Source organism: Motacilla alba, chromosome 10 (assembly GCF_015832195.1).
Source record: "Motacilla alba alba isolate MOTALB_02 chromosome 10, Motacilla_alba_V1.0_pri, whole genome shotgun sequence".
In the NCBI taxonomy this organism is placed as follows: Eukaryota; Metazoa; Chordata; class Aves; order Passeriformes; family Motacillidae; genus Motacilla; species Motacilla alba.
This window is the reverse complement of record NC_052025.1, coordinates 6,511,821-6,525,517: the sequence shown is the minus strand read 5'-3', so window position 1 is coordinate 6,525,517 and position 13,697 is coordinate 6,511,821. Positions and strand designations below refer to the sequence as shown.

The 13,697-nt window shown below is 38.4% G+C and overlaps 1 protein-coding gene across 1 annotated transcript in view; it reads left to right on the top strand.

Moving 5' to 3' along the window:
* Window positions 1-13,697, top strand: part of CHRFAM7A (CHRNA7 (exons 5-10) and FAM7A (exons A-E) fusion) — a 39,146-nt gene that overhangs the window by 18,960 nt on the left and 6,489 nt on the right. The window contains exons 3-8 of the mRNA XM_038147160.1: window positions 1,378-1,422; window positions 5,276-5,385; window positions 10,089-10,168; window positions 11,284-11,451; window positions 11,829-12,023; window positions 13,260-13,346. Of these exons, the coding sequence (XP_038003088.1) occupies window positions 1,378-1,422; window positions 5,276-5,385; window positions 10,089-10,168; window positions 11,284-11,451; window positions 11,829-12,023; window positions 13,260-13,346 (685 nt within the window). The remainder of the gene's footprint in view (window positions 1-1,377; window positions 1,423-5,275; window positions 5,386-10,088; window positions 10,169-11,283; window positions 11,452-11,828; window positions 12,024-13,259; window positions 13,347-13,697) is intronic.

Sequence of the window (13,697 nt, the reverse complement as noted above, 5' to 3'; positions counted from 1 at the left end):
GTGCTGAATGACTAGCTGTGGTCTGTGATTATTTATATTTTTTATGCTTTTTGTTTTAAAGCAAGGTAGGAGTGTGCATGATGGTAGACTTTATTCATGCACATTGCCATCTTCATTTAAAATCTTTCTGTTTGTATGTTGTACATTTAGTTGTGATTACGCACAGCCTAGTAACACTTTCAATCATTTACTGGTGCTGCTCCTTAAAAGGTTTCTCTCGCTTTAAAAATGCCATTGTCCCTTGCAGGGTATTTGATTTTACATGCTGTGTAACTTCCTGTTAATGTGCTGATATAAAATGGTTGCAATGAAAGGTCTCTCAGGAGCTCTTTTTGGTTAGTAGTTCACAAAACAAGAACAGAAGTGGGAAATTTACCTTTAGGAAAGTGTGTTATTAAAAAGGGTATTTTTATTGTATGAAATGTGATTAAACATTTTTGGCCATTTTTTGGCATTTAGGAATGACATTTAAGTTCAAGAGTGACAGATTTAGGTTCAGGGGTCTAGGCATATGAACAACTCTGGCAGTTAAGGCTGTGCAGGTGACTAAATTTCCCATGACACTTTTGCAGATTGTAAATGGAGCTTTGACTGGTGCTGGCACAGGGATTGTGTGCTCAGATTTGAAAATGTGGAATACTGACTGCATTTATAGTATATTCCATTAGCTTCACACAACCCAGTTGGGTGCTGATATGGTACCTCCACAGAAGAAGGTCACTGATATTTTCCTGTGTCTGAGCAGTGAAGAATTAAAGTCTACAACTTCAGCATTAACATTAAGATGCCTGCTGTGTCACCTGAACTTAGATCAGTCAGGAGTGCAGGAGAAAGGCCTTCCAAGAATAATAATATCCTGCCCTGACAACAGTTTTCTGGTGAAGCTGATGCAGCACTTTTTGTATAGTTCCACTGACACAAGTGGTGCCACTTGCCTGTTAAGAAGCTCCTCAGAACGGCCCCAACACCCTTCATCTGAGCTTAGCCACACTTGGCTCATTGTTTTTCTACTGCCTGCCTATGTCTGCTGGATGAGGGTAATTAGTGAGAGGAAGAAAGGTAGTACAGGCAGCCCCTGCTGTACTGCCTCGCCTTTGGAGACTCTTTACTAAAGGAGCCCCAGGGAAGAGTCTGGCAGAAGGATACCCCCCCAGGAAACAGTTTCACCGATTGTGGTAATATTAAATTGAAATTAAAAAGTTCCTGTGAAAACTTTCATTCCAATAACCGAGTGGCAATGATTCCCATTGCTTTGAAAGGTGCTTCAGCCCAACTGGTTATTTTATAATATTCAAATGTATTTAATGGTATTATTTTATCTGTATGGTAGTAAACTCTGGTTTGTTTTTTTCTTCTTCCTCTCCTCCTTCCCTCCAGGATGAAAAGAATCAAGTATTAACAACAAATATTTGGCTACAAATGGTAAGTTTTGAAACAAAGTATGTTTGTTTTTCCCCTTCAGTCTTAGAGTTTAATCTGGTGAGGGGTTTGAATTTTAGAAAACTTTCAGGTCTGTAAGAAAATATGACTCCTACTTCCATGTCAGATTTTCTTTGCTACCACTAGATACCACAGCAGAGAACTTTGTCCTCATTAACTCATGGCCAGCATTGCTGGGCAGGAGTCAATTTTTACTCACTTTTTAATAAATGGAAGAGCTAATAGACAGCTCAAGAACTTTGTGAGAGTATTTTGAAATTGTTTTCTCTGAAAGGTTACATTATGACTCAGAATTAACAAGGTTCTTTCTTAGCATGCTGACTCCTGTGGAGTCCCAATGCATCCACAAACATTTCCTCCAGAAGTTTGTCTTATGCTCTGCAAAAGAGGTGACGTGGAGTTTTTTCCACCTATAGCAGCATGGATGAGAATTTGTCATTAGTTGAATTCCCATCAGCACAGAAACCAAACTGTTAGGTCTAGGAAGTCACAGAAGATTTCTATTCCAGACAATCACAAAGCTTTTGCAGACACTTTACACCTTTCAGTTTCTTTTAGCAGCTCATTCCATTTAAAGGCATTATTTTTTCTTTTATTGTAACATTTTAGATAGAGCACCTCACTTGCCCTAGGGTAGGCCTTGGGACACAAAGGAAAGACTATTGTGATGACCTGTAAGAATAGCATGGCTATTCCATATATTCACAAAGAAAATATCACATGGAAGAAGCACTCAACTCATGCTTTTTTACAGGCCTGTTGTACAGCAAGATTAAAACAGTCAATATAATATGTTTTGGGCTTTTAGCTACAAAGACCATAGTTCCTATGATTTCTTACCAGTAAGTGATCCAACACTTCATCCTCAAGAGGCTGTAATTTATTTTCCTTCTCTTTGATCTCACAGCATCCTTATCCTTTTTGAGTTTGTTTTTTTCTCCCTTAGGAAATTTTAAATTGTATTATCCATTCTGTATTTCTTTTGATTTATTCACCTTAGCACATACTGGATGTGAAGCACCTTAAGATTGCAATGAACAGATCACTTGGTTACTACCAAAAAATGTAGCCACTCTTCATAGCCTGTGTACGCATAAAAATAAAAGTGTTTGCATATTAACTGTCTATTAATGGTGTTCTAGACAGATTCAAAGCAAAGCTTAAGGCAAGCATATGTCATTTGATTATTCTAAATTATCTGAAATAAGTTTTTCCCTGAAATCCCTCTGTTGCATTCCCTGATATATATGTGTATATAATCAGCAACATATCTTAAATGAATTTTTGATACAATGTATCTTAAATGTATTTTATATAATTATCCCCAAAATACTTAAATACAAAAAATAACTTAAGAGAAAGGGGAATATAAATCTAGTATTTATACAGGCAGACTATTTTATCCAACTACTATATCCATAGCAACACTGTTCAGCATCAAACTTGATCTAAGTTATAGCAGGAGCCTTGCTTAATCACACAGATTGGTACTAACCAAAGCACCCTGAGCTCTTTGCTATTTTAATCCAAATTAAAGGTGCTTCAGCTCCTTTAACGGTAGCTCTAAAGTTAAAGCAAAATGAAGCAGATCATGCTCTGCTGGATGGGTGAGCACTTTGTACACAGGGCTGACAGAGCAACCAGAAATCTGCTTAACATCATCTCTAATGCAGCCTTGACTATTAAGTTTTCTGTTGCCCTTGGACTGTCTTTACGTCACTCAGCATCACCCTGCGCTACAGTGTCGTGGCCATGGTAACTCCTAACGTAAGTTGGGATAGGAAATGATTGGATATGTTGATATCCAGGATGCCTTCAGCTGGCAGTGAATGCAGCCTGCAAGTCCTGGCCCTGCCACCACGAGTGTGAATGACCTGCTCTGGCAGCTCCTGAGGATGAGTCACCCAAAGCCATGAGAGCCATGGCTTTCAGTGCCTTAAACCCACACAGATTATTTGCTTACATTGCTGGCCTTCGGAAAAAACAGATGTATCATGGCATCTCAGGACTTCTACATTACACAAAAGATGAAGCGGTAAAAAAATTAGTGACATTTGTCAACCAAGAATTTAATGTAAAACAGTTTACTGGGAAAATGCATGTAAAACCTCTGAAAAAATATGAGAAGCAGTTGATCAGCTAACAGAAGCTGTGTATAGATGGCTGTGGGCAACACATGTATCTTAACTAGAGAAATGTGAAACCAACAACTATGAACAGAGCCAAATAATTGAAGATTTCAATAAAAAACTATTATCTGTAAAGCTAAAGTAAAAACAGTGCACAACTCAGATCTTTTGTCTGGTTTTGCTACAAACTCATTGTAAAAAATGAACGAGATAAATATAGAAGCACAGGCCAAGGATAAATATAGTAAACACTACACAAAAGCTGCATGATGAATGCTATTAATTGTGTTGAATGCATCAAAATGGTTATTTATGCTGCTGTAAAGGTACGAGAATGTATTTGAATACCTGCAGCATGAGGCTAACTGGGAACTTGGTGTATCAAATCAAAACTTGCCTGTGACAGTAATACAAGGAATTCCCTAGACCAGTTTGATGTGAATACCCCATGAGAATGACCAATAACATTTACCTCCACAATACCCACTGGCAATTTTCCCTGACCTTAATGTCTATCAAACATTTTTGACAAGGACCACTAGACTGAAGGGGTCAGTGCTGTACATTTAGTCACCCATTTAAAAGTTTACATTTAAGAAATTAAGGAATTAACATTTGGCATCATAACAACTTGGTAAATCTGGACAAGTCCTCACTCTAAGTTACATGACACCTACGGTCAAGTGAAGTTAATGTAAACAACATTATAATGGAGATACAGAGAAGCACATTATAATGAAGCATAGACAGAGAAAATTTGGTAAATTTTGTAAAATGAATTGAACTTTATTCCTTATACCCTTGGTGCTCAACAGAAACCACCCTAGTATCATGACAAGTCATTTGCATAGTAAGAGGTGATGTACAACCTCAATTTCAGGAAAACACAGCAGCTCATGCTACTGTTTCCCTGGAGCGCAGGAGGCTAGCAGCTTGTTGGGGCTGCCACAGCGCTCAGCTGGCTGCAGGCTGGGGCTCTGCTCTTGTTTATGGCTGTGCTCCACCATATGTTTCAATGACAGAGTGTGGGATTTAGCCATGCTGAGCTCAGATCAAAGCCCTGCTGGTGCAACTGTGCCAGCCTGCTTGTGCCAGCAGCCAGGCCTGGGCTGAAAGGAGCACAGGCAGCCCCAGGGCAGCTGCCTCCTGTGCAGGAAGTGCCAGCCAGGGAGGAAACTTGTGGGACTGAGCAGTGCTATGGAGCAGCTGCCTCAGAGTTTGCCCAAAGCCAGGCCCCAGGAGCTGCCAAGACCTTCTGCTGGCACAGAGGTCTTGTGCCACGACAGTCATCTTCTGTCAGCAGTGAATGCTGGCTGCTCTAGCCCATGCCTATTAGCAAGGTACTACAATCTGAGAATTTCCAACCACAGCAAATAAAGTTATCTATGAAGATAAATAGAATGGAAGTTACTGTATGAATTATAAAAGCAGTTCAATCCCAAACTGGCACCTGAGACAGTGTGAACAACAAAATTCAAGCACTCCAAATCTCTTCTAGGCTGCTACGTGCACTGCAGTGTGAATTGAAAATGAGGGGTTTGTGGGTTCCATTGTGCTCTAGGTGGCCTAATTCACTCTTTCCAAATATTTCAGTCCCTGAAGCTAAACAAGAGAACACCTATTGTTTCAGCCCATCCAGTCCCTAGAGAACTACAGTAAACCAGTGGATGAGATGACCTAACTTACTTTTTATGTGTATGGCTTAGTACTGGACAGATCATTATCTACAGTGGAATGTGTCTGAATACCCAGGAGTGAAGAATGTCCGTTTTCCTGATGGACTGATTTGGAAGCCTGATATTCTTCTCTATAACAGGTAGACACACTTTTCTCTGTGTGTGTGGGGGGGTGGAGGGCAGATCATAGAATTATAGACTTGCAAAATACCCCTTGAAAGCTCAACTGCTCCAGCCTTTCCTGGGAAAGGCAGTCTACATGAAGTTTTCTAGCACCCTGTCCAAACACAATGATAAGGCAAGGTAAATGACAATCATCTCATCAAAATGCCTAGATCTTAAAATAATTTCCCAAAACTTTCTAGATGTTTGCAATTCTGGAAAATTACCAGTCTCCTGTTCACAGAAGAGGAGGACATTTTTGCAAATGCTTTGTGAATAACAATATTGTCCCTACTACCATTCTAACTGAGTAGTTTTTATGAGGTGGTGTTTAATGTTATGGATAATGATAATTTTCTCTGAAATTTTTTGGTCTAAATGGTTACTGGGAAATTCAAATCTGATGTTTGCCTGCTTGTCAGGGTTTAGTTTGGGTTTCACTTTAGACAGGAGAGGTAATTGCCAGGAAGGATCTTTGCATTTTTCCATGTCCAGTTTTAGTGTTATTCGTTCCTCCTGCTACAAAAATAGCTGAGATATTTGCTGCTCTCCTCGTCAAACTGTTCTGAGTTGGGCCTATTTCAGGGACAGACAGATTGCCATCAATCCACTGCAGAACCTTTGGCTGACATTGAGAGATTCTTTGGCTGTACTGTTCCATGGTAGTTCCCACCATGGAATTTATTTAGTTTGAAAAATAAAACACTGAGAGCTGCCTGTTTTATAACAAGTTGCCTTTCGCTGCAGTTGTTGTGGGCTTGTTTGCTGTTGCCCAGGTACTGGAAAGAGCTTACACCTGCTCTGTACATGGAGCACTGGCTCTTCTGTTGTAGCCAGGGTACATTGTTTTTCTGCCTGTGCAGATGATGTGAACCTATTGTCTTCCTGATGGCATTCTTTCCTTTTTTTCTCTGCCCTGTGTCTCTTAAGAGCACACCCTGCTGTGCTTATCAACCTGATCTCCCTTCCCACTTCAGGAACCGTTTTTGTTGCAACAAGAGCTAGAGAATGGCTGTTCCAATGTCAGCTGCAGTTTTTCCCCCATTTGCCTTTTGGTGAGCACCTTTATGTTCAGTGTTGCAGGCACAGGTGCTGTTGCGTTGTGATTATGGAATAGCAGCAGCAGTGGCCTTTGCCAGGCACTGGGTACTTCTCTAGGGCCTGCATTGTGGCAGTGCTATCCCAGAGGTACAGCTAACACTGAGTGATCTCTAGCTACCTTGATTCCATAAATAACAGTGTTCTTGGGAGAATCTGACAAATGACACCTTCATTTCCATTGCCCTGATGAACAACATGCTATGTTTACCATAAAAGTGGTGCTCTACAACAGCAATTTAGTGATTTCCAAAAAAATGAGTTATGACAATATTCTTCCTCATATATATGACATACATGAGAGAGACTTGCAATGTGCCTGATGATTTAGGCTTCAGTATTTAAGTATATCCAAAATGAAAGGGTAATAGTTTAGGAATTAGTCATATTAATATATATGCATGCTAACTGTAGTGGAGTGGTTTATAGAATGAGAAGGGTCACAATAACCTGGAAAACTGAAACCACAATTTTTCTGTTAATACAGGTTTTCAGATCTTCAGATTGTTAACTATGACTCAGTCATGAAATAATTATTCTACGGTTTCTCTATTACAAACACATATTTAATCCAAAAAATCTTATGCAGAGTTTAGTCAGAGAGCAAAGCTATTTAAAATAAAGTCTTATTCCTGTTTGAAATTACATTGGGAATATTATGATGTTCCCTTCTAGTGACGTGCCATTTTGAGATAGATGCTTTCAATTTCTGTGCTTCACTAGGGACATGCATCTGCAGTTACAGAGAAATTAATGAACTATAAATTCACTTTCCATTTTAATGAATGCATGTTTCACTATGTCTTGAGTTCTTACACATCTTGCTACAGCCTAGTACAGAGAAACTGTGGCAGCTGTATTAAATTTGACATCCAGTCTATTGTGGGGAGAGCAGGGCCAGTTCATCTTAGTTTTTCTGAGGAAAGAAAATCTAGGCCTTTGTACAAATTCCAGGATTGACTGTGCTAGTGTCATGTGGACTATCTTCCACTTTTAACTACACTTATTAAAAGTGTTCATTTCTGGTGGAATTATTTTCCAAATGGCCACATAGTGTTCAGTATTTCATTGGAATAACAAAAATTCTGGAAAGTGTCTCATTTTAAGAGTTTCATTTTTCCAGTTTTATAAATTTGAGGTTAGGTCCCAGTGAGATTCTATCTGCTAGGTCCAGCTTTGTCATCTCAATGTCCTGTAATCAATATCTGCTTTCAACCCTTTCTTCAGGGTTATACCCTGAAGAGGAAACGTAACAGAAATTATTTTCTATCATTCCATTACATTTCAGTCCAGGCTCTTCAAGCTACTTAGTGCATTCCCAACAGAAGCAGTGCATTTCAGAAATGATTAGAAGCACAGCATGGAAAAACACATGCTCCTTTTTCCGAAAAAAAGAATTTCATATTTGAATCTGACTACCACTGGATATTCTTTTAAGAATGTGCCTGTGAAAGGCAGAGTCATGTGGCAATGAAATCAAGGTTCCTTGATCATTTGTGTTCTTGTGAAAAATCTATTTTTGCCAATTACCAGAAACAGCAGCAAGGTCTTAGAATCAGCTCCCTGGTGTTTAACTACTCTCCACTCCAGAAGAAGAGAACAGAACCTAGCCCAGGAGTCATTAATTCCCACTTAACAAGTGATTTGTGTGGCACGGATAATTTTACATCCTAAATTTGCCTACTTATTTGAATTCCATCATCTAACCCTTATTAATTTCAAGTCAAAGCAATTATTTGTCTAATACTGAACCTTGTTGGAGGACTTTAGGTCTGGTTTTCTAAGGAAATGAGAGCCATGCACCTGTGTGCTTGCACACCTGGTGAATGTGTGTGTGATCTTGCTGCCCCTCTCCCCAATATCCTCTACTAAATTTGGCAATGCAATCAGTAGAGATTTTTGCAGCACCAGTTTCTTACAGATATCACAAAAAACAGGCAGCCAAGATGTGGAAGAATGTGAGAAGAATTAGAGCTCCAGCTGAAAGAAGAGCTGCAGCACAAACTGGGAGAATCCAGCCATGAGCTGTGAAGCTGGAGTGGCTTACACTGCTCAATGGCCCTAGAACTGAGTGCCTTTGCCCCTCAGTGTGCTAGAATCAGGCATCAAACATACTCAATGCTGAGACTTCTCTGCTTCTCTTCAAAGTTCCCATTAAATACTTGCAAGTATTTGCAATACTTGTGAGCCTTCTGCTCACCACAGAAAAAAGTGCAACTTCAGATGGGCAAGTAATTATTTGGATTTAGCTTTTTCTTGTCTGCAAATTTCACAAACCAGCCCAGATATTTTTTTAAATCTAGGTTATTTAAGTACATATGGAGAAAATAAAATGCAAATTTAAAAAGTCTAAAATAACAGTTGCTTTATTTTAGCTTCTGAGACACAAAATTTGCACCAGAATAGATCAAATATTAAATTCCTCTTTTCAAAAAAAGACTATTTCAAGAAATGAAATAGTCTTTCCTGCTAAGAAGCACCTTTTATTATACTTTATTTTCTGCTAGAGTTATAAATATTTCACTTTATGACCATCTCAGATTTTTACTCTGTTTTTTCTGATGATGTCTTAAAAGGTGATTAGAAAATTGTGAGTTACTAAGCCACTAATAGGCAAAGGGACATTAGAGACTTGTAGTGTTCCAGTCAATCTAGAGATGCACAGGTTTTGAAAGTCCAGATTGCTGCAAGCATCCAGAGCCTGGGGCTTGTGTGGCTCCTCTGCCCTGCCCAGTACAGCTGGGCACTTGCCTCATGTGCCAACCCACCCCACAAAGTGACAGGTTGGAGGTTACAACAGTACAACAAGTTGTAGCCTGTGTCTCATTGTGTTCCCCATATAGAAATCCTTAAAATGTTAATGCCTGGTAAATTCCTGGGTCATTGTGCTAGACAGAATTGAGATATTCCTTAGCAGTAGATGCAAATTCATAATTTGGAGCACTCTCCAAATGACATTATGATTCTTTCTCTAGAGACTTGTAAGGACAGCACACCAGGGCAGTGCTGGCCACACCACTACACTGACCCCTCAAATAGAGCTGCTTTTTCTTCTTGTCTGAACGCAGTTTATAGGGTCTGATAATGAAGGCTGGAGCTACATTAAAGGGTCTCCTGTATGAAATGTAGTAATAATGTAATAATAATTAATAATAATAATTAGTAATAATAATTCCCACCCATACAAAGAGGTAGGAAGACACAGACACCGGAGTATCCATCTCCTCAGTATTCATTAGCTGCTAACGTAGACAGCAAGAGAACAGATTTCCCTGTACAGTTGCTTGAGAAGTTTTTTAGAAGTGCTTACTTTCCAAAAGGAAATCAATAGAGCCAAGGCACTATAATGAATCTAATGGGCAGGTGAGTGGCAAGAATGATGTGGCTGACCTTCCCTTACAGCTCTTAATCAGGAGCAAACCCAGAAGTATCAAGCCAGTTACTCTGAGGCCACAGAAATCTGATGGCAGGAAAAAAGCTGTCAAGTTTTGGAGGTGACATAGTCCTTTTATGAGAACAGATTTGTTTCAGACATTCTTCAGTCAAAGAGCAAATAACCCATTTTGTTTTTCCCCTGTTCTAGTGCTGATGAAAGATTTGATGCTACTTTTCACACTAATGTTTTAGTCAATTCTTCAGGACATTGCCAATACCTGCCACCAGGTAGGCTGTTTGCTTGTCATAGATTTTGGTAATTACTTGTGTACGGTGTGGTTTCAAATCTGCCATAAATTCTCTTACATTTTATTTATTTAGCTAGCATCATCGGATAGATGTAAGCCTATATGCATTATGGTTATATGGTTAACACCTTTGCATGAAAACTGTCAATTATGGAAATTCTTCTGTCATAACACACAATTTCAGAAGTTTGGAAATCCTTACTATAAAAAGATGTTGTTTATTAAAGTAATGGTAATGCCTCAATAATTTTTTATTTCATTATTTTAGTGTTTCTTTTATTAATATGTTAACTTTACACTAAGATGCTTAGTAACATCTTGGATGTATTTTTATTTGAAATTATTCAATGACTGCTTCATCAAAACAATTTTTGGTCTGGATGTACAGCAGTGGAGCACTGTTTCTCTTCCCCAACTCAATTAGCATAATCATTAGAATTAACTCTCCCTAGCATCTGAATTTTGCAAACTACAGCACCAGAGCCAAATGCTTTCCAGACAAATTAGGTTTTCTGCCTAAGATGTCCAGAGGGTTTCAGGGGTTTGCTTCTTGATTTAAGATGCTCTCTTAAGATATTCCATTTGGTGGGGGTTTTTCAGTTCAGTTCTGAAAGCTGCTGAAGGACAGGGTCTGACTCAACAAGTGAAAAAGAAGCAGCTCACTTTCCTCAGTAAATCAATATCATATAAATCTAATAAAACAGAAAATAAATATTTCAGGATTTCTTATGTTTCAAGATTTCTTACTTTAGTCAGTAAAGAAATAGAAACATATTATATATTCTGCTTAATTTCTTCCTGAAATACTGTATCTAGAAATCTGAGTTCTTATCTGAATATTCTTCCACTATGTGCCAAAATGGAAGAGTGTCTTTAAAAAACAGTAAATAACATCAATACATCAACGGTCCAATTCTTTCCCTTCTCTATGACTGACTTTTGCTCTTTACATGTCAAGACAGGACTGAGATTAAAGATGCTTTATAAATGAAAAACAGAAGGCACAATGTAGAACAAGTTCTGGTTACAAAATGTATATGAAATCCTGTGGAACAAGCATTTAAATGTAGTGCTCTTTTTTAAAATCTCACCTAGGCATATTTAAGAGCTCATGCTACATAGATGTGCGCTGGTTTCCATTTGATGTTCAGAAATGTAACCTGAAGTTTGGATCCTGGACTTATGGAGGCTGGTCCTTGGACTTACAAATGCAAGAAGCAGATATATCTGGCTATATTTCAAATGGAGAATGGGATTTAGTGGGTAAGCTCTCCATGCCCTATTTACACTGTGAACTTGCAGCCTTGTCTCCACTGCTGAAATGGATGGAGTAACAATTGGGAAATGAAGACAGAAATTAAATTAATAAATGACCTAGCCAGTGGCATTTGAAACTCTTGAGAACAGATCTCAGATGCAAATCAACATAAAAAAAAAGATAAATTTTCTGCTTGAGTTCTGTAAGTATTTTTTGTCTGATTTTCCTTTATCAGCTGAGAAAAAGTGGAAATTAAGCTTAAGTAGTTTTACCTGTAGTAAAACTTGGAAAACTAAATTTATCCTTTTAAAAAAGAAACACTGTATAATATACAGTTCATTCACATTCACTTCTGGTTTTCTTCCTCTTTTCTCCTACACAGGAGTTCCTGGGAAGAGAACTGAGAGCTTTTATGAATGTTGTAAAGAACCCTACCCAGATGTAACCTTCACAGTTACCATGAGACGCAGGACTCTCTATTACGGCCTCAATCTGCTTATTCCTTGTGTCCTGATATCAGCACTTGCCTTGTTGGTTTTCCTGCTTCCAGCAGACTCGGGAGAAAAAATCTCACTAGGTAAAGTATTAATAGGATACTGTAAATATGACTAAGACAAAAGAGGTTATCCTTTTAAAGTTTCTTTTTATACAGTCTTAGGCAGGAGGAATAGTTTGTTTGTCCTGGCTCATGAGCTATTTTTAGTGGTTGATGCTGAACCAGCAGAGGCATAAACAATTCCTGAGTACCTTCCTTAAGAAGCAGGCTTTCATTTTTTGACATTTATTTGCTGAATCTCACGTTTATTAGGTAAAGCTTAAGTTTACAAGTACACATTTGAACACTTTAACACTGAGTTCTTCTTAATACTACCTTTTAATATTGAATTGCATTAAGAACCTATGGTGTCTTCTCAGAAAGATTGATTCTAATTGCTCCTATTTTACTTTTTATAGTGAATTTTAACTTAAGCAATGGTTTGTGAAACAAATCTGATTTTGAGTACTTGATCTTTAAGATGGAGTTTAACTATATAAAGAAACCTTTTGTCCCATACAAAATTAAAATTAACTGACTTCTACTAAGTAAATATTGCTGTTTAAGTGTAGAAAAATTGACATTTTCTCCAGAATATGGTTTAACTGAGGGGTAATAGCCTCCTTAATTAAGTTGTCCTTCACCATATTTTAAGATGAATTCTTTGTTCCTTAATCCTTTCCCACCTGACAATGACTCGTTATTGTTTAAGTCTAGTTCTGAGAAGAGAGTTAAGTCTTTTTCCAGAAAGATGGGAACTCATCATTGAGCAACAGAAGTCAAACCAAAAATCAACAATCCCGACTGCTTGGGCACAATCCCCTGCAGAACCCAACACTAATATCAAAGGATACCAAAGTCCATCCAAGGCAGCAAATCTGCTTTTGAGGAAATTTATGTATTACGCCACCCATAGCTTCTGTGACAATTTATCAAGTGTCACATGATCTAATAGTTAGATTCACACCATGTTTCTAAAGCTAATACAGTGCAAGAATTGCTTTGATTTACCTCAGCTAATTAGCAAATGATGATAAAAGTTGAACCATTACAAGGATGTAAAAATCTCCATGTCCATGTCTGTGCTAGCATTGGTACGGGTTTGGCAGCACTGCTACCCTGAACTTGAGGCAGTACAAGGAAGGACAGGAATACCACTAATGTGCTGCAGCAGGGCTTGCATCTTGCAGAGAGCATTCCTTCAGATTCATTTTGTTTCTCTCCCTGTTGTAATTACAAGCTACTGATACGATTTCATACTTCACGTTTATCTTTCAGGTATAACAGTTTTATTGTCTCTCACTGTCTTCATGCTGCTTGTGGCTGAAATTATGCCAGCAACCTCTGACTCTGTGCCCTTAATTGGTAAGCTTTTAGTCACTTGGATTTTTTTTTAGCAAACGAGGTACAGTGACTTTGCACAAAGGCCAGCATTAAGGCAAATCACCAGCTGTAGAATGGATGACTGCAACTGAATTAGAAAAATATTGTCAGTTGGTAAGAGGCTCTGATGGGTGCTCTCTGCTCTGAATGGAATAAACTGCCTATGTGTATTTGGGGAAAGAATAAAAGAATCAATTTTCCATGGAAGAATTTGTTGCAGTTTTGACACAACTGGCCCGATTGTGTTCTGTATTCCTAATTCTGATTAGGAAATTGGAACACATGAGCTAAACGTAATTAAAATCTTCCCACTATAACTGTTCAAACAAAAAG